The sequence below is a fragment of the Vulpes lagopus genome, chromosome 13 (assembly GCF_018345385.1).
Source record: "Vulpes lagopus strain Blue_001 chromosome 13, ASM1834538v1, whole genome shotgun sequence".
Lineage (NCBI taxonomy): Eukaryota > Metazoa > Chordata > Mammalia > Carnivora > Canidae > Vulpes > Vulpes lagopus.
Genome location: NC_054836.1, coordinates 36,794,853 through 36,816,740, shown reverse-complemented (window position 1 = coordinate 36,816,740; position 21,888 = coordinate 36,794,853). Strand labels below are relative to the sequence as shown.

The following is a 21,888-nucleotide window of genomic DNA, read 5'->3' as shown; positions in this document are numbered from 1 at the left end:
TTTATCTGAAGCTTTTCTCATGATTAGACTGGATTTATGGGTTCTGGGTAGGGAGGCCACAGAGGAAAATGCCATTCCTATTACTTCATATCAAGAGTATATACTATTAACATGACTTAGCACTGTTGATATTAAGTTTGATCACTTGGATAAAATAGTGTATGTTAGATTGTTTCACTGTAAAGCTTCTCCTCTACCTGCCTCCTTCCCCAATCCCCTTTCCAGACCATACTTATTGAAAAGAAGTCACTGTATATATAGTCCACACATAAGGAATGGGGAGTTAGGTTCTACTTCCTTGAGGGCAAGAATATCTAATAAAAATTATTTGGAATTCTTCTCCATGAACATTTATTCTTCCTCATTCATTTATTCACTCATTTAGATACGTCATTTTATATCTTGGGTTATAATCCAATATTAATTCATTGTGTTAATACTGTTTTAGCTTTTGCTGCTGGGAACTTTCACCTGGTTGCTGTCTCCCTGTGGTACTCTAACCACAGTGTATGTGTGTGTTTCTGTTTGAGAACTTTTTTACTGTCTGGCAGCACAAGTTGTTCCACAATCACCTTGTGTATTCCTGCTTTAGTCCTAGAATCAGCCGTTTCTCTAGCTGTGGTTCTTTATATTGGAGAATGGTACTAGAAACCAAGATCTGAGCAGTAGTTATGACCATTGCCACTGGGATGTCATTGCTTCTGGGTTCTGAGAGCTGATAGCAAGGAAATAAATATATATGCATACTGACCTGTGTATATACACATCTATAAATATATCTCTGTGTAATTATATCAAACTAGATAACACTGATACTTCATTCTTTTTTTATTGTTAAATAACATTCCATTGGGTAGCTCTAACATTTTGTTGGTTCATCAGCTGATGGACTTTTGGATGGTTTCCACTTTTCAAATACTGTGAATAATGCTGCTATGAACATTTGTATACAAGTTTTTGTGTGGGCCTATGCTGTCCGTTTCCTTGATAGGGACCTATGGTAACCTTATGTTTAATGTTTTTAGGAACTGCCAAACTATTTTCCAAAGTGACTGCATCATTAAACATTCCCACTAGCTACTAATAAGGGTTCCAATTTCTCTACATTTTCACCCTCCTTATTTTAGCCATCCTAAAGAATAAGAATTATCTCATTGTGGATCTTTAAATTTTTTTATTACTTAAAAAAATTTTTTTTAAGATTTTATTTACTTGAGAGAGAGAGCTCACACACATACACACACAATGGGGGAGGGGCAGAAGGAGAAGGAGAAACAGGACCTGAAGGCAGATGCTTAACCGACTGAGCTACCCACCCCTCTCCTTGTGGTTTTAACTTCCATTTCCCTAATTATTAAAAGTGTTGAACATTTTTTTCATGTAGTTGCTGTTCATAGATTTTTTTTGGTAGTGTTTAAGTCTTTTGAACATTTAGGGCATGTGGATAGCTCAGTCGGTTGAGCTTCTGACTCTTGATCCCCGTCAGGGTCATGGGTTTGAGCACCATGTCAGGCCCTGCACCCATCAAGAAGCCTGCTTGAGATTCTCTCCCTCTCTTTTGGCTTCTCTCCCCACATGCATGCACACATTCTCTCTCTCTTAAATGAACATTTAAAAATTTATTTTCTTACTGAGTTTTGAGATTTGAGGTACACAGATGCAAGCTTTTTATCAGATACATGCATTGCAAATAATTGCTTCCAGTCTTCTCATTTGCAAGTTTCTCATTTTCTTATAAGTGTCTTTTAAAGAATATTGGAGGTAATTTACATTTTCTTACTGATTTGTATGAACTATGGCTTATTCTTCAGTCATATTAGATCTTTAACTTCAAAAAAAATGTTTCAAATTTTTTTAAAAAAAAGATTTTATTTATTTACTCATGAGAGACACACAGAAGCAGAGACATAGGCAGAGGGAGAAGCAGGCTCCCCGCAAGGAGCCCAATGCAAGACTCAGTTCCAAGGCCCTGGGGATCATGACCTGAGCCGAAGTCAGACGCTCAACCACTGAGCCATGCAGGTGCCCCAAATGTTACAAATTTTTAAAGCTTTCTAAAATGGGTAGTTTTGAGCATCAATAAATATACAGAGACTAATATAATGAATCACCCTATGACCCTTATCACTTAACTTGAACAATTATCAGTTTATGGCCTATCTCATTTCCTCTATACACTACCCCTCCAACATTATATCCAAGTAAGTTCTATACTTTGCAGTTGGTTGATTTCTCTTAAGCTTTTTTTTTTTTTAAGCTTGTTTTTATTTTTAAAGTAATCTCTACACCCAACATGGGTCTCAGACTCACAATTCCAAGGTTAAGAGTCGCATGCTCTATAGACTGAGCCAGCCAGGCACCCCACTCTTAAGCCTCTTAATCTTTGATTCTTATGCCATTTTGTTACCTTGCTGTATGTTGAAGAAACTGGATCATTTTTGCCCTGTCACAATAGATTAGTTGATTTTTACCTTTGTAGCTTTTAGCTTTGTTTCTCAGTCCTCTATATTCCTGTGAATTGATGGTTAAGCCTAGGGCAGGGATCTTCACTGTAGCTGCATGTTAGAACCACCTGGGGAGTTTCAGAAAAAATTTTAATGTCCAGGCTATATTTCAGACTAATTAAATCATAACTCCAGTGTTAGGGCCCAGGCTTTAGTATTTTAAGCTCTCCAAGTGATTCTGCTGTGTTGCCAAGGTGGAGACCACAAAAGGCTTGGCCACATACAGGTTTTCTATACTCCTCCCTTCTCTTTAAGCAAGAATAATTCATAGGTGGTAGTACGGATGTTTGTCAGGAAGCACGTATTTGGTTTCCTTTTTGTAATTTAGCATCCATGGTTTTTGAGAAATCCATTATTTTATGAAAGGAGGCAAAAAGGGTGATTTTTCAATTTTATTCTTTCATTTATTTATTGAAACACTTTTATAAAGAGAAACTTCTGCAGAGATACTATGTGGTTACTGTGAGATTAATTCCTACAAGAAAGGCGGTGCTTGATTCTATTTACCAGTCTCAGTTCTCCAGCGGTAATGGATACTTTTAAATATTTGAGTTTATATACTCAATACTTAAATTTATAATATTAATTTGTGTCTCAGTTTATTTTTGTTAGCTTTACTGATGATAGTTTGTCTCATTTTTAGCTGGTAGGAGCTCGTTCAGGTTGACTTCTGAATTCTTTTGCCAGTATACTTGCATTAAGAAAGCAAAGAGGCTAGCTAGCATGTAAATGACACCTACATGAGCTAAAAGTTCTCCTTTTCGTAAACAGAATACATGCTACTTTTATAAAAAGCCAAACAGAAAGTCAAAGTGAAAATTACTTTTTTTTTTTTTAATTTTTTATTTATTTATGATAGTCACAGAGAGAGAAAGAGAGAGAGGCAGAGACATAGGCAGAGGGAGAAGCAGGCTCCATGCACCGGGAGCCCGATGTGGGATTCGATCCCGGGTCTCCAGGATCGCGCCCTGGGCCAAAGGCAGGCGCCAAACCGCTGCGCCACCCAGGGATCCCAAAGTGAAAATTACTACTGACTAGGAGGTTTAGTGAAGAATTTTCTGAACATTCTTTATTTTTTGTATACACACTATGCATGTGTAGTTATTGACATACATGGAATGATAATGTGTGCTGTTTTGCAGGACTTAGTACATACCAGGTGTGTTGTAGAGAGCTGTTCATGGCCATTCTTTTTGAAGGCTGTATAATTTGAAAATACAAATTTTTTTTGGTTGGTATATAGATTGTTTTCCAGTTTCTCATTCTTTTTTTTTTTTTCAGTTTCTCATTCTTAAAAAAAAAAATGCCCCCCCCCTTTTATTGTGACTTCATTGAGATAATCACGTATCTTACAATTGGTCTGTTTAAAATGTACAAGTCATTGGTTTTTTTTTTTTTTTTTTTTTAAGTCATTGGTTTTTAGTATATTCACAGATCTGGCAACTGTCACCACAGTTAATTTTAGAATATTTTTATCACATCAGAAAGAAATCGTGTATTCTTTAGCTACCTCCTCTTATCCCCCACCTACCCCTTAGCCCTAAACAACCGCTAATCTTTTTGTCTATATAGATTTGTCTATTCCAGGCATTTCATTAAAATACAATCATTATAGTCTTTGTGTCTAGCTTTTTTCACTTAGCAAAATGTTTTCAAGGCATCTCTGTGTTGTAGAATGTATCAGTATGTTTTCCTTTCTGTTGTCAAATTATAGTTCATTGTGTGGATACACCACCTTTTGTTTCCCGTTCATCTGTTGAAGGACATGTTGGTTGTTTCCACTGTTTTTGCCTATTGTGAATAATGCTGCTGTGAACATTCCTATGGTTTTATGGTGTGAACATGTTTTCATTTCTCTTAGGAGTATTTGTAGTAGTATGGTTGTTGAGTTGCAAAGAAACTATTTATAGTTTTAAGGACCTGCCACACTGTTTTCTAGAGTGGGCTGTACCACTCTAGAATTGACACTCCTAACAGTAGTATGTAAGAGCTCTAGTTTCTCCACATCCTTTCTCAGTTATCTTTGTGAGTATAGCCATCCTAGGGATTTAAAGTAATACATCGTTGTGGTTTCGGTTTGCATTTACCCGATGACTAATGATGATGCCAAGCATCCTTTCATGTGCTTTTGGTAATTTGCATATCTTCTTTAGGAAAAGTCTATTCAGGGGGATCCCTGGGTGGCGCAGCGGTTTGGCGCCTGCCTTTGGCCCAGGGCGCGATCCTGGAGACCCGGGATCGAATCCCACATCGGGCTCCCGGTGCATGGAGCCTGCTTCTCCCTCTGCCTGTGTCTCTGCCTCTCTCTCTATCTCTCTGTGACTATCATAAATAAATAAAAAAAAAAAAATTAAAAAAAAAGAAAAAAAGAGAAAAAAAAGTCTATTCAGGTTCTCTGCACATTTTTATTTTTTAATTTGTATTCTGGTTAACATACAATGTAATGTTAGTCTCAGGTGTACATATAGTTATTCCATAATTCCATGCATGCATCAGCCAGTGCTCATTACAACAAGCACACTCCTTAATCCTCATCACCTATTTCACCCATCCCCCCAACCACCCTCTACCCAGTTTCTTTTTTTAAAGATTTATTTGAGAGAGAGAGACAGCGAGAGAGAGAGAGAGAGAGAGACAGCGTGTGCATGTGTGTGCACACAGAGGGGAGGGATTCAGGGAGGAGAAGACAGGGACTTAAGGCGACTCCACGCTGAGCACGGAGGCTGATGTGGGGCTCAAACTCACAACCCTGAGATCATGACCTGCGCCAAAACCAAGAGTTGGATGGATGCTTAACTGACCATACCATGCAGGTGCCTTTCTCTACCCATTTTTAAATTGAGTTGTTTTGTATTATTGAGTTCTAAGAGTTCTTTATATATTCTTTACATAAGTCACCAGAAATAAGATCTGCATGTTAGCCTGCACGTAAGCATGTAAATCTGTCTGCTTACCTGCCCTAAATTTTACCCTATACCTCCATCAGCCTTCATTGTATGTATGTGAATAATTAGTGTTAAAGACATGTTGATCACAACATGTGATCCTGTACTTAGTGTTTCCACACATGGCTTTGCATGAAGAAAATGAGTTTATTATGGGCTTCTGAATTTTGATTTTTATATTTGTCTGAGGTGTCACTAATGAGCCATTTGTTTGACTTGTAGCAATTTTAACATAACAATGGTATAAACAGTGGTGGGAGGATAATTACTGGGGTGGCAGATGATGCACTCATTGTGAAATAAGTAAGTTTGTGTTTAGCTTAACTTTTGGTCATAAATGAAATTCTGACAGATACATTGCTTGAGTTTTTTAATTTCAGAAAAGCTGCTAAAAAATAAATATTTGGTTTTTGTTTGTAAAATATAAGAATATTATTTTTAAAGATTATATTTATTTATTTGAGAGAGATTGAGTGTGCAAGAGCAACAGCGGGTTGGGGGGGGGGGGCGCAGAAGGAGAAGCGGACTTCCCCCTGAAATAGAGCCCAAAGCAGGGCTCAATCCCAGGACCCCAGGATCATGACCTGAGCTGCAGACAGACACAACAGAATGGCACATGGAAGGATTATGTTAAAATCTGAGGGATAGGATGTGGGTGAAAGCTTGTGCAATAGAATTTTGAAGCAAAAGCAGGACTTAAGAGTTAATGAGTGTTTTTTTTTTAATTTCCTTTTTTTTTAAGATTTTTTTTTAATTTTTATTTATTTATGATAGTCACAGAGAGAGAGAGAGAGAGGCAGAGACATAGGCAGAGGGAGAAGCAGGCTCCATGCACCAGGAGCCTGATGTGGGATTTGATCCCGGGTCTCCAGGATCGCGCCCTGGGCCAAAGGCAAGCGCCAAACCGCTGCGCCACCCAGGGATCCCTAATGAGTGGTTTTTAAGTTATAGCAAATACATGGCTGGGCTCCAAGTTAGGCCTTGATCTTGAGCATATACTACCAGTGATTGAGAACAATGGGTAGTTGTGGGAGGAATCCTGGTTTGCCCTGTAGACCGTCCCACCCCACTGGACCAATGAATGAGGAAATTCCAAGAACATATGTATGGGCACCTTTTATCAATAGCTTGGCAGTATTGTGATGATTTGTCCACTTCACTGTTCAAAGCAATTAAGGAAATGCATGTCTGTCATAGGAAACAAACAGCAACAGAGAGAAGGAATCTACTTGACTTTTGTTCCCCTTCTCTTTTGTCTCTTCCAATACCGTGTTTTAGCAGGGTATAGCTCAGTTATAATGGGTTGGTGTGGTAAGCATCTTTCTTTTCTCTGCTCAAAAAATTCATGCATTTGGCTCTTCCCTTTGTTCATTTGTTTCTCTAGAACTCTCCCCAAGTGAGAACCTTAAGAATAGAAGGGGAGAACCCTATTTTCTTGGCATTCCTTTTTTTGAAAACAATCTAAAGGCCAATATAATCGTTTGATGCTTTCATTTTTTTTTCTTGATTGTAAAATTACATGTTCATTGTACAAAATTTGGAAAGAGAAAAGGAAAGAGGAAAAAAAGTCTTTTCCTCCCCAATGACAATATTGTTAAATGGCTCATAGTTCACTCTGATATGATAGGCATTTTTCAACATGGTGGATTGTGTTTATTTAAGTTTATATCCTGTTATGTCTTAAACATGCTTTTTAAGAAAACTGAGCTATAATTTGTGTACCATAAAATTCATATTTTAAAGCATATAATTCACCATCACCTCTATGTAATTTTTTTTCTTTTTTTTTTTCTATGTAATTTCTTGAACATGTTTCATTATCCCCAAAAGTAACCCCATCGCCACTAATAGTCACTGCTCTTCCAGCCCGTAGCAACCACTGTTCTGCTTCGTCTCTATAAATTTGCCTGTTCGGGACACTTCATATACATGGTATTATATGATATATGGCCTCTTTCACATAAATTTTGAAGGTGTATCCATATTGTAGTATGTGCTTCATTCCTTTTTATGGCCAGACACTATTTCCAGTGTATGATTATACCATATATCTTTATCCATTCATCACTTCCAGGTATTTTATTAAAAGGTCTCATAGAGCCCAATAGAATAACTAATCCACATCTGAAGGACTAATTCTTAAGGGAAATATTCTCATCAGTACTGATTTTGGAACCAACCTCTTTCTTCTGTTTCAGCTGTTTTTATTTTTCATTTTTAAATAAACTTCAAATAGGGGTAATGGATAAAATGCCAGCATCTAGGATTGTCTGCTACCACTTTTAGAGGCCACTGTAATCCTGGATATTTTTCACCTCTTTAGATGACTCACTTTTTAATTAGTGCCTTCATCCGTAATAATGTTAGAATTGTAATTAAGCTTTTGAACTGCTCTCTCTTTTCTGTTAGTAATTTGTAGCTGTTTGGAGTGACAATCCCTACCTTTCTGCTAAAGGAGTAAGTGAATTATTGAGACTTATGTTTACTTCCAGGATTCTTTAGTCTTCCCATGTTTGGTTGGGGAGCTGGTAGCTGAGGCCTGGAAGGAAGACCAGACAGTCACTTCTCTCTAAGTCTTCTGCTGGGCTCTCCCCAGACTCTGTGGTATGTTGCGATAGGCCACAGACAGCTTAGTTTGAGGTTTAGAGGATGCTGTGATTGAGGACGCTGAAGAAAAGACACAAGGTTAATTGCCTGTACTGTGGAAATCCATGTGGCAGTTAAAAAGTATAAGCTAAATTTGTGCTTACCAACATAGATTGGCCACCAAGATGACAGATTGGGGAAAAAAAGCAAGATAAGTAATGTTATACTTTAAGGTACTTAAAATCTGCCTCAGTTTATTCATCTTCAAAATGGGGAAAGTAGTCACGTTGTGAGGAGTAATTGAGAAAGTATATGTAAGATGTTTAGAACAGTAATCAATAAATTTTATGAAAATTAACTCCACAAAATAATACTCTTCTGTGGGTGGATGTGTGAATATATAAACATCTACACATACTTTACAAAAAACTTGAACTAAAATTGACATACTTATGAAAGTAACCCTGTTCAAGTGTGCGGTTCACTGGGTTTCAGCATATTGACAAGATTGTACAACCATCACTACAAATTGCAGAACATTTTCATCACTCCAGAAAGAATACCCCTACCTGTAAGCAGTCACTCCATTTCTTCCTCCTCCAGCCCCCTGCAACCACTAGTCTGATTTCTGTCTCTCTCGATTTACCTATTCTGATAAATGGAGTTGTATAATAGGTAACCTTTTATGCCTGGCTTATTTTATACTTAGTGTAATGTTTCCAAGATTTATCCACATTATAACGTACTTCAGTCCTTCTTATGGCTGAATAATGAAGATTCCATTTGTATATATACATACCACATTATCCTTTCAGCAATGGTGAATAATGCTGTTAGGAATATCTGCTGTACAAATATCTCTTTGGGTACCTGTTGTCACTTCTTCTGGGTGTATATCCAGAAGGAATTGTTGGATCATGTGGTAATTCTCTTAATTTTTTTGAGGAACTGCCATATCGTTTTCCATGGAGGATGCACTATTCTGCATTTCTCCCAGCACAATATGAGAATTCTAATTTTTCACATCCTTGCTAAGACCTCTATTATTTTCCTTAAGAAAAAAATTATAGTCATTTAGAGGATAGGAAGCAATCTCAGTGTGACTTTCATTTACATTTCCTTAATTACTGATGATGTTGAGCATCTTTTCATGGGACATGTACTTCTAAGAACATTTGGAGAGACCCATCAAACTGACAGTGGTTTCTTTGAGGGTTTGGGGGAAGTAACTGGTTTGGAAATAGGTAAAGGGGACCCTAACTTTATATTATTTGGAGTGTTATACAAATATTGCACCTAGTAAACTGTAGAACAAGTTAATACTTTCATCTGTTTGAGATATATAGAAATAGAGTATGTAGTGCTTGGGACAAGGGCTAGGGAAACCTGTTGACCCTTGGAGATGTTAAAGTTCTTCACCTACTAAAGGCTGATTTTGATCTTCCTGCAAAGAAATGATTGACTGTCTTCAGTCTGTGTCATTATATTTAATTTTAATTGTGTGGGAAAATGAGGCAGCTTAGTTGACCAAGTGGTTAAAAGTATGGACTCTGGAATCTGACAGCTGTGGTTTTAAATCATTTCTCTATCACTTAACTATCCAAGTTGAAACGCTTAACTTCCCCATGCCATAATTTACACATCTATAAAATGGGATGTTCCTTTATGGGATTGCGTGGAATTAAATGAATTGAAATAGATAAAATATTTAAGACGGTGCTTCTACTGGAAAGTACCCATAATTCATTACTGAAAGAAGGCCAGCGTAGTTGGAGAGGAGAGCATGGTAATAGATGATGAGCAGGTCACACAGGGCCTTCAGGGCACTTATTAGGGATTTTGGATCCTTTCCCAAACACAGAGGGAAGCTCTTAGAGTTTATCTTAGGTTGTAAGTTGATTAGCTCAGCTTTTAAAAATCAGTCTAGGTTAGTATGGCCTAGTAGAAAGAATATGTGGGCCACTTATGCAATTAAGAATTTTCTGGTAGCCATGTTAAGTAAAAAAAGAAAACAGGTGAAAATGAATTTTATTTTTTTAAAGATAAGCTTTTTTTTTTTTTGAAGATTTTATTTATTCATTTTTTTTGAAGATTTTATTTATTCATGAGAGAGAGAGAGAGAGAGAGAGAGAGAGAGGCAGAGACACAAGGCAGAGGGAGAAGCAGGCTCCATGGAGGGAGCCTGATGTGTGGGACTGTGTATATGCATGGTAACTTGGACTGTTCTCTCTTAGTCACTCTGGTCATGTGATTTTATAAAATCCTATATTATTTTCTCTTCCCCATGTTAGAGGATCTAACTTGTGGAAGTTGAGGGGTAGCTAGGAAGTTGTGAGGTTTTGGTCTATGCACCTCTAATGCTGGACCATTCATGTGGGTTGATGGAGACTGAGATGCCTTCTGGGTGTCAGCAGTGATAAAGATGATGTGCCTTGTGGGTTTTCAAAGATCTGGTCTGTTTATCTTGGTCGTATCAAGTTGAAATTGTTTAACAGACTTCTGTGAGAAAATGGTTTGATTGTTACTCAAGTAATTATGGTGGTAACATTTTAGGGAAATGTTCATTAAGGTGAATATTTCTTTAAATGTTTTTCTATCTGAATTTTGTGCTAGTATTGATTATAAATGGTTTTTGGGGCCTGCAATATAGAGTTGTTCTTTATTAATATAGCTAGTCTTTTCATACATGATATAAAAGAATAAAATTGCTGGAATGATTTTTATTCATAAATAGCAAAAAGTGGGTTCCTAAAAAAAAAAAGTGGGTTCCTATTTCTATACAATGTGTTGAGCTGTATTTGAAGGAAGTTCCCTTTATCTCTGCATACTTGGCGCTCCAAAGTTGATTCTGTGGAGGATTTTCTCCTTGTTCTTAAAATGAGGAATAGTCAAAAGTAACTTTTTTTTTTCTTTTTCTTTTTCTTTTTTTTTCAAAAGTAACTTCTTTCTGGTAATCCCTCCCTAGAGTCTGAGTGTGGTTTTGGTATTTGGAATCTTTATTACTGTGTGGGTGTGTGCATGTATGTGTATTTTGGTAAAGTGTGTGTTAGGGCAAGAGATCATTAAATATCCTACCTTGAATTTTAATTTAACTAGTTTTTGTAATGCTGTGACTTTATGGTTCTATATCTTTTTCATATGAATTTGATGATAAGTAACTGCTTATATCACTTTGGACTTATAAAGGTACCTGAAATCAGTTTCCTTTGCTCTTAGGACAAAAACTATTTTGTGGCTTCGCTCTCTCTCTCTCTCTCTTTTAGATTTTACTTATTTGAGAGCGAGAGATAGATTAAGTGTATGTACAGAGTGAGAGGGACAAGCAGGATCCTGCTGAGCAGGGAACCCAACACAGAACTTGATCCCAGGAACATGGGATCATGACCCCAGCCAAAAGTAGATGCTAACCGACTGAGCCACCCACGCGCCCCTCTTGTGGCTTCTTTTTAACTCTTTGGTATTTGTTGTTGTTCCTCACTGAGCTGAGCACATGGTTCTCTGGTAATAAGACTGTGGTCTCTTTCCTTATAAAGTAGAGAGACTAGTAGAGCTCTGTGTGGTGGAGGGACATAAAGGTGGGTTGGGGGCATTTCCAGAGGCACTTTTAAGAAAAGAGTAGCGTGAAAGATTGTAAAATCCAGCAATGTCCCATCATCATCTGAAACACATGAGGCACATAAGGAAGACTTGGAATCTATTATTATATATGTAAGTTACTTTAAGTATAGAAGCCAGTGTAACCATTAGAAATAGATTATTTCTGACACACCTGACAATCACATCACTATGGTTAATAATGACTACTCTAGTGGGAGAATAAAGATCAGTGTGAAGAGATTATAAAATGACAATGCTTTCATTTCTAGGATTAGGTGAGCTCAGGTACTATGGAAACAAGTGTGCTTTACCCAGTCTTCAGGGTGTGACTGGAGCATTAGGTGTGTGGGAAGTATATTGAAGAGGATGGAAGAGGTAGGCAGTAACAGATCATTGATGATCTCCTACACCATGTTGAACTTGTGACAACTTCTATTGGTATTTTGAAGCCACTGAGGAGTAGTAACTTCTAGCAGAATAGCAACAGGGTGGTAGAGTGGAGGCAAGATGTCAATCAGACCCTCAGTTCAGATAGTTCAGAGGTGATGGGACCTCATGGGCAGTGGGTATAAAGAATAAACAGTCGGCAGAAGGTTTATCTGTAGAGCATGAATTACCCATGAATACCCATAGGGGAACTGCTGAACTTTAGCTAGTTTTGTCGGGGGCAGAGGTGGTGGTGGAGGTGGTGCTGCTGTGGCAGAGGAAGTCTGATCATGTGTGAAGACAGTGTTTTTCAGTTATCTTTATTTCAATGTTCTGTGTATGAATAAACCAGCCTACTAGATGGACAAGGGGCATGAAGAAACTTACCTTGATTATGGTGATGGTCTCAGGAGAACGTACATAATGGCAGAACTGAACAAATTTTGTGCAGTTCATTATATTTCAGTAGCTCTTTAAGGCTAAAAAATCCCTAGGCCATTATCAAGTAATACTGATCTTAGTTACTCTTAAGAGCTTCATTGAGATATACAGTTCACTCATTTGCAGCATATGATTCATTGTTTTTTAGTAGAACAGATGTATGCACCATCACCACAGCCAGCGTTAGAGCTTTATCATCTCAAAAAGAAGCCTCTTCAGCCACCACCCTCTGCAGTCCCACTCACCAGCCCTATGCAACCACTAATTTACTTTGCCTTTATAGATTTCTCTTTTCTAGGCATTTCCTACTAATGGAATCACTTAATGTGTGTGTGTTCATTTGTTTGTTGGTGATTGGCTTCTTTGACTCAATAGAACATTTTCAACATTCATCCATGTGGTAGCATATGTTAGTTCATTCGTTTTTATGGCCAAATAATACTCAGTTGTATGACTGTACCACATTTGTCTATCCATTCCTTATCCTAGATTGTTTCCACCCTACACAGTTATGAATGATCTTAATTCTCCATAGCTATATGAAGGACAACAATAATCTTTGCATTTATCATGAGATTCTGTTTCTACGTTAGGGTGAAATTTTTTTTTTAAAGGCTGAATATTTGAGATTTTAAGTCCTAAATGTATAAAAAAGGGACATTCTACCAAGACATTTCCTCTGAGGCTTTAATTTGCTTTGATGCCTTCTTTCCCCTCTGGTTGGAATTTAAAACTTAGTGACGCATAGAGAAATGTTTCCTTTGTGGCTTGAGTAAAATAAATTCATCTAGGATTGAGAATTGAAGAGATTTGTGGAAATGTTGGAAATGTGCAGTGAAAGTTTTTATTTTACTTTTTATCTTCAAACAAGACTGTTTAATTTAAAGCATTTGTGGCTGAACTAGATGGGAGAGGTAGAAACTACAAGATGTTCTAGCAGCTGAAAAGACCTGAGAACCTAGGGGGTGGGTGGTTAAGTGACAGATAACAGGAATGTTTGTCTTCCTAGTTAATGCAGGATAAATCAAAATGTCAGAACTTATCTAGGGTAAGTTGTATTTACTCTTTGAGAGTTGAGTGAGTTGGACTGTCATGATACAATTTGGTAGTCCTGTTTGACATAGCACATTGAGGCAAATGCCTGCCTAATAGACTGGAGGAAAACTGGTTACTCATTTTGGGGGTTGGAAACCCCTTTTGGGATTTAGGAATGTGATTGGGCTATACACAGTCCTTCCTTACTCTCATTTGTAATTATCCCCCAAATTTTTGCATAAAATTTTGAATTAAGACATCAAAGACCCGTTGAAATTCATCTTTGCTATCTAGATAAACCCTTTAGGTTATGGTGGTGTTTCTTAACTAAGTACCAAGACTGTTGCTGGACCTGGTGTTTTGTTTTAGTTTTTTTAGGATTATAGTGTTTTGTTTTTAGAATCAGGTTTATGTAAGTACAGTTTACATACAATGAAATTCCCCTTTTTTTGTGTATAGAATTGTAGTTTCTAATTACTAGAGGTTTTACACACAGGATTGTTGATGACCAATAGCATTTATTATTAGCGATAACACAATGACAAGTAGTTGTTTGTTTTGCTTTGTTTCTTTAGTAAACTCTGCAACCAATGTGGGGCTAGACTTACAACCCTGAAATCAAGAGTCACATGCTCAGGTGGCTCAGCAGTTTAGCGCCGCCTTCAGTCGAGGGCGTGATCCTGGAGTCCCGGGATCGGTCCTGCATCGGGCTCCCTGCATAGAGCCTGCTTCTCCTTCTGCCTGTGTCTCTGCCTCTGTCTCTCTCTGTACGTCATGAATAAATAAAAGTAAAATCTTAAAAAAAAAAAAAAAAGAGTCACATGCTTTACCAACTGAGCCAGCTAGGCACCCCCCAAGCAGTTTTGTTTTGAAAATACTAAACTTTGTACAGTATATGCAGTGGAAATTCTGATGTACATTTTCTTAATTTTTTTAAGTTAAAAAATTGCCTCATTTATTTTTTGCCTGTGTATATGTATATGTTATATATTCACATATAAATGTATGTGTATATGTGTGTGTCGTAGTACAAATTAAGGTAGTATAAGCTAAGCCATGTGTGGACACTAATGTATTACTGAACTACTTGCTTTTAGGAAGAATTAAGAATTGTGTTTATTTACATTGAATTGGCATTTATTCCTACTGCCTTCACCCCTTCTCTCCCATTACCATATCAAAACTGCAGTATAAAAATAGGTAACTATTCCATTCCACAAATAGGTATTAACCTTATTTGAAATGAGGGGAAAAATTTAAAGCGCATTCTCAGAGAAACCGTACTATAAATTTCAAGCTTAAATCAGTAGAGAAAATAAATGCCTGAAAGAAACCACGTGGGATAAATGTTTATTTAGAAGAAATTGCTTAAAGGTTAGTCAGGAATTAGAAAAAAAAAAAATTAGTGTTTCTTAATGGTTTAATGTGTTCTTGGGGCCAGAAAACATTCTCAAGGAATTGTCTTTTAATTTTGCAACTAAATTGTTGAGTAAGTGGTTTGCTATAAGTTGATAAAAACTTGTTTTACTTTTAAAGAAAAACTTTACAGTTCTTGGATGCTAAGGACAGTTGAATTTGGTTTATACTGATGAGACCATAAGAGGTACATTTGCAGTTGATACTATAAAAGAACTTAGTTACTGTTTTAACAGTTTCTCTTTAGAACAACATGCACAGTATAATAAGAATAATGCAGCTGCTGGAAAGATGGTAGAAACAGTTTCAAATTGCACATTTTCTAACAGTGTTAATTTCAGGTCAGTTAGGTTACTCTTTAACTTAAGACTCCGGGTAGAAAATCAATTCTCTTATTTATTTTGCCAGTCTGCCTTGAGAATAGTCTGTTCTGATTTGCTCATAATAGCTGCAAAATGGAATTCTTTGAAAAGGAACATCTTAGAGATAAAAGTTGACTTGGGGCCTTATCTCATGATGATGTGTTGATATATGTGTGAAAAAATATGTGCTGCTTTCTCCTCCAGCTTCAGGAATCAGGTGGCTGTGGCTTTGAATACTTTGCTGAGCTACTTCTTTGTTAGCCATAGGAAGTAAGTTTAAAGTCAGAGATCTGGGAATAGGCAGGAAAGAGAAGCCCACTATGTGCTCTTTATGGTACCCTTCCCTTGCTTTTGTAGTCTCAAAACTCCAGTTAATTTTTTTGGCTCGTTTCCATCACAATTACTTTGTGATTTTAAAACCTATTTCTGCCCTTGTGAATAACTTGGGAAATTGAAAATCTGTAATTTTTTTCTCCCCCTCCTGATAGGTGCTGGATAGTTTACTAGTCCAGTATGGAGTGGTGGAAAGCTGTGAGCAAGGTACATGTCTTCTCAATTGCTTTCAAATTTGTGAAAGGAAGGAAATAGAAAGAAAACTAACTTTTTTTTTTCTCTTCACTTTTCTCTTCCTCTAGTGAACACTGACTCGGAAACTGCAGTCGTAAATGTAACCTATTCCAGTAAGGACCAAGCTAGACAGTAAGCAGTTTGGAACTTTTAATCTATCTATAATAACTAGGTTAAGTATAGTGCTTATATTTTGGGCTGTTGGGTAGCAGAAATAAGTTTTATTTTGCAAAGTTGGACCCTGCCATTCTTTTTAAGTTGGAATGTCTAATAAGAATCAGCATTGGTAAAGATTTACTACATTTTCAATATGTCTTTAATGCCAATAATAGAGTGATGCAGTGTGAAGCTGGATTAACATCCTATTTGCAAAAAGCTCTGGGCCTGGGTATCCTTGCCAAATTACATAAAGACTTTTTCCCCCCCTTATTGGTATGATGCATACAGTATTGTTATTTTATGGAAAGCTGGTAAGTTGATCAAGTGTTGAACTAACAGTAGTGTTGAATACTAAGTTGTCTTGGTCCCTGATTTTTCTAATGATTACCATTGTACTTTAGGAGTGTGCAGACATTGGATTAATGTAATTTACTTTGAGATTTGAAAAATATATTCCAATGCAGTTGACAGGCAAAACTTCATAGATCAAATAATCTTGCCTAGGAAAAGATAATTCTGTAGGCTTGGGACTGATATAATGAACTCACTGAGCACTAGACAAGATGAGGATGCCACAAATACTGCTTTGACAGAGGAACTTGGAACACAAACATGTAGGAATGGTCCACAAGGTGCTTATAGCAAAATGCTGAGTGTCATTAGACTGTGGGAGTCTTAACCACCTCTAGATACTGTATGGGCAGGAACAGACTGCCTGTCCTCTCTGGGTGAAAGGTGAAAGGAAAGACAATGCTGACTGACCCTGAGCTCTAAAGGGGAAAGATGAAACCAGCTGCAAGGGTGGGAACACACCTAGGTTACTGAAGGCAGTACCTCCTCAAGGAGGGGACTGACTATGAGATGAAAGATAGGGCTGGGAAGGAGATGGAAATTTGCATAACACAAATGGAAACTTACTTTTAAAATCGGTAATACTAGTAACATGTACAAATTTTTAAAGGTACAAAGATGTATACAGTGCAAACCTTCCTCTCAGTATTGTCCCCAACTTTGTCCCCTTCCTTGGAGATAACTACATAGAAGACAATGTGTGTATGTTTCCTCCTCTTTGTGTGCACGATCCCCTAACATTTGAGTGTTTCATACATGTAAATATATTTCTTATAATTACATATAATTTGACTGTATGGATATAGAATGACTGACTTAGTCCCAAATTGGATATTAAGGGTCTAGCAGTTATGAAAAATGCTGTGGTGAATCCCTTTTTGCATGTCATTTTGCATGTTTGTAAACATAGCTATTCGTTAAATTCCTGGAATTAGATTTGCTAAGTCTAGATGGATGTACTTTCTTTTTGTTGTTGGATACTGGCAAGTTATCCTTCATAGAGCTTGAAATTTTTCAAGTTCCCATTAGCACTGTGAGAGTCTGTTTCTCTTTATTCTCCCTAACATGGAGATAGGATAAAGATGTTACCCTTAACATGAGGTTTCATCAGACTTTGCTGATTTTAGTGGGTAAAAAGTCATAACTAATTATATGTTAATTTCATTTTTCTCAAGTGAGATTTCATGAGATTCACTTTTAATGTTAGTAGGAGACTTTGAATATACTTAAAAGCACTACTTAAAAGCACTTAGTGTATATAGTGAATATACACTATTTTTCCTTTCTGTCTGTATCCTTCTTTCATTTGAAAATATTTAAGTTTATATGAGGTGTTTGGATATTATAGAAATTGTGGTATAAATTGTAAAACTGGCTTTAAAAAAAAACCCAACTTTTTCTTTAACTGTGTAAGGGGAAAACAGGAAAGTTTTGGGGCATCAAAGCGAGGGCAGTAAGAACACAGAGGGCTCCATTTTGTCTTCTATATTTCAGTCTTTACAAAGCTCTGTCATGAATAATTGGTGGTCAGTTAGTTATCTCTTAGATGGAAAATAAGAGATAACATGTTAAACCCAAGGGTATTCGAAGATAGAGGCCTGTTTTGGGTGTCTATTTGAAAACTTACATGAGGCTAGGGAAAGGGGGAAATACTTAATTTAACAGTTAGTTATAAGGAGACATAACTTACATAGCACTGAAGAGACATGGAAGGGACTTAAGTGGGGACGGGCTGGCATTTAACACTCCTTTCCCTCTTAAAAAAATAATCCAACTGATTAAGAAGAGTACAAGCACAGGAAGTACAGACTGGCTAGTCAAGATAGAATTACTGTGTACATTAATCCTAACAGGACAGTAATGCGAATGTAGAGACATTTTAGTCTAAAGGTACTTCGTAGTGGTTTTTAGAAATTGGCAGGGTCTTGTTGATCCTAAGGAGAAAGGGAAAAAGACTGTTAGGAATTTGTAATTTAATAAATTAGGTAATGTAAACAAGTGCATTGGGCATTTCAGTAAGGGAAATAGTTATCATCTCTTATTCTAATAGTTAATCAGTATTTATTTATTTTTTAATTTATGATTTTATTCATTCATGTGAGACACACAGAGAGAGGCAGATTCATAGACAGAGAAGCAGGCTCCTTGCAGGAAGCCCACTGCGGCACTTGATCCCAGGACTCCAAGATCATGCCCTGAGCCAAAGGCAGATGCTCAACCACTGAGCCACCCAGGTGCCCCTTGTTAGTTAACATTTATTGATTACCAGCACTTAACCAAAAGATGCCAGTGAATAAAGGCAAGGTCCCTGTTCTCAAGGATGTGCCTTTCTGTGGTGAAAGAACATAGTGGAGGGAGGATCACCTGATTTTAATTCTTGCCCAAGTTGAATTTCCTTATAAGCCAATTGGGTTTCTCCCTCTCAAGAATTCCTGAGATCAAAGAGAATTAGAAAATAATGGTGTATTCAGAGAAAGTTACTAGATTTTAAAAATGGAAAAAGACAATTTTATGAAAGTGTTATGAAAATTGTCCATTAAAGTTCTCTACTAACTTTTAAAAAATGTGGAGTGCATTCTTGTTCTGTGAGAATTTATTTTATTTGAGAGGCATTGGATGTGATGGAGAAAGCATGGACTCGAGTCAGACTGCTCAGACTGTAACCTTGACTTCTCTGATGTTCAGGTTTCTGAACTGCAAAATGATGGTTGGCAAAAAAACCAAATATATTCATGCATATATACACATACTTAAAAGAAAATGGTCTTATCAAATGGCTTGGCATATAGGCACCCAGTAAAGAGGACCTCACATTCAACCCTCTGATTCTAGGTTGCTTCTAGAGCAGCTTGAAGTGGTTTGAGCTGGAGTTGGTCCCTCTAGGACTTGCTCCACTGAACCCTGTTCTCTGGGCTCCTATATGACTATCTACTGCCTACACTAGGCTGATGTGATTTCTTCATACTCTTTCCTTGGCAGCCATCCAAAGCTCACACCTTCAGGTAATGAGAGTTGAGTTGATAATCTTATTTGGCTTCTTTGTTACTGTAGAGTACATGTAACTGGGAGGTGCTTGCGTAGGTGTGAGTAGAGTGTGGAAGCTATACTCCAGAATCCTATTGCAAGGAATGGACTCTGTGCCACCAGTTTTCTCACTGTGACTCTGGCTGGGTTAATCTTAGTTTGCCTCTGTCTTGTAAATGGGAATAATTACAGTTCTTAGCTCATGAGACCATTAGGAGAAACTAACATAATGCCTCCAAAACACTTGTGATAATATAATACCTAAAAGGTAGTAAGAGCTCTAAAGTTAGCAGCTATTATACATTTTCCTAACATTTTTTATTGCCATTGATAATACCCTATAAATGTACAGTATACTTCATTTCAGATAATGGCTAGCCACCGATACTCAGGAATTGGAGTCCTAGTTTAGAAACCTGTGTGACTGCCTCTTTGTTATTCAAAGCTCTATGAATGCCACTTTTAAGAGGATTCTTCAGTAAGGCTGTGTCTCTAAGAATTTAACATGGAAATTCCTGCCACCTTCTGGCTAAGAAAAATCAAAGGTTAATAATACATACATTGCTATGAAATACATGTATTTGTTGCAATCTCAAGTCTTGAATTACTAATTTGTTGAAGTAATAAAGTGGGTAACAATGATGAAAACTTTAAGAAAATCATTAAAAAAAGAAGTATGTATTTTAGTATTTCTTGTGTCTCAGAGGGTTGGGTCTCTGGATCCCCTGTTTCCTCTGTCCTCTGGGGACTTTTAGATAATGCAGTCAAGGACAAGACATTACTCACCGGAAGGTTTGTAATGTGTGACAGAAATAACCCTTCAGAATTTGTAGGCATTTATTTAGTTCTTATACTTCCTTTTCTTTAAGGTTCTTATTTCTGATGTTTTTGTTAGGGAATAGGAATACAGTTTATTTATAGTTTGAAGTTAGCATTGCAGATGCTTTTACATCCATCTGGAGAAGTTGACACAATGTGGCTGATGGCTAAGGGGGAGGAAATTTACCCTTAAACTTTGAAAATTATGTAAATAGAAGATTTATTGTGGAAAAAGAATGACTGATAAAGCAGTAAGACACTATAATCTCTTGCCATTTTGCCATTCAGAGATAAATAACACTGTGAAATTTACCATCAAGTTTAGTAGACATTGCCCATGTCCTAACTTACAAAGTGACAAAGATAATTTTGTAGATTCTACAGATTGTCTTGCCAATAACTGTATTTATACTGTTTGTAATCTCTGTATAGTATTTTTATCCCTACCACAGTCTCTGTATCCAGCTGTCTACTTAACATCTAGGTTGTTGGAGATTTCTTTTTTTCCTTAGAACCAGTTTAGTAATAAATTCCTTTATAGGTAAATATTTGGGCTTTGTCCATAATTATTGCTTTACGTTGTAACCCTGCAGTGGTATTACCAGATGTTTACTAATTACTGAATTTGTGTGTCTCAGCCTCTTGCTACAAGGAGAAAACAGGAATGGTTTGATTTTTCAATAATGGCTAAACCTCATTTTGTTCAGAACTATGTGGTATACAGTAGTGAGGTCTGGAGTTTTAAAATGTAAAGGAACCATTAACTTTTTAGTTTTGTTCGGGAGGAGGCTAATGCCAGACAAGAAAACAATCTTTCCAGGGTACTTGGGTACTTACTGTTCAAGTTGGATTAGAATTCTGGTCCCTGGTCCACCTGTTTTTTTTTATTCCTCAGAACTGTATTTATTCTTGGTTAAGTTTAACTTCTCTGGGGCTCAATTCTTCTTTATCTCCCTCTTTCTCATCCTTGAGTTAAACTACTAATTCTCTATCTCAAGGCCCTTTCAGCTCTACACTGTGACCCACTCTGATAAATTTTTTATCAACACAATTAAGTGCTACCAGCTAGCAAAACTACTTAAAACCTTCTGATTAACTCTTAAAATCGCATCAGAGCAGAGTCTTGTAATGATGGGAAACAGGATCCTGTGTGATGCGCTTGCTTGATAAACATCCTTGAGTTCTGTTGAATGGAAACACATGTGTTTTGAGTAATTATGATAATTGTTTATCATACATCTTGCATATACAGCAGGTTTGGTGAAAATACTATAATGTTGGCCTCATGAACTCAGGAGACCATCGGATGACATTGCTGAATTTTAAACTTTGGTCGTGAAAAGGCTAAAAGCAATTGACCTAAAATTTAAAAACTTAAAATCTTTAATCATGAGGAAGCTGTTGCATGCAGTTAGGTTGCTCCTGTACTTTTACAGCCATATCCAAGTGGTTTGAGGAGTCCAGAACTCTTAGTTGGCAATTAGTGGGATACACAGAATATGTGCTGAATGCTCTCTGACAGGAACAGTCTGTTTGGCGTGGTTGGGGCCCAGGCTATGCACTGGGTACCAGAGCACCAGGCTGTCTAACCTTCTGAATGAGAGAATCTTTTCTTTTCCCTTTAAAAAAAAAAAATTTTTTTTTAAAGCAAAACAA

The 21,888-nt window shown here is 37.0% G+C and overlaps 1 protein-coding gene across 1 annotated transcript in view; it reads left to right on the top strand.

Annotated features, from left to right (window-relative positions):
* Positions 1-21,888, top strand: part of IGF2BP3 (insulin like growth factor 2 mRNA binding protein 3) — a 148,844-nt gene that overhangs the window by 90,529 nt on the left and 36,427 nt on the right. Inside the window, exons 4-5 of the mRNA XM_041727810.1 lie at positions 15,801-15,852; positions 15,948-16,011. Of these exons, the coding sequence (XP_041583744.1) occupies positions 15,801-15,852; positions 15,948-16,011 (116 nt within the window). The remainder of the gene's footprint in view (positions 1-15,800; positions 15,853-15,947; positions 16,012-21,888) is intronic.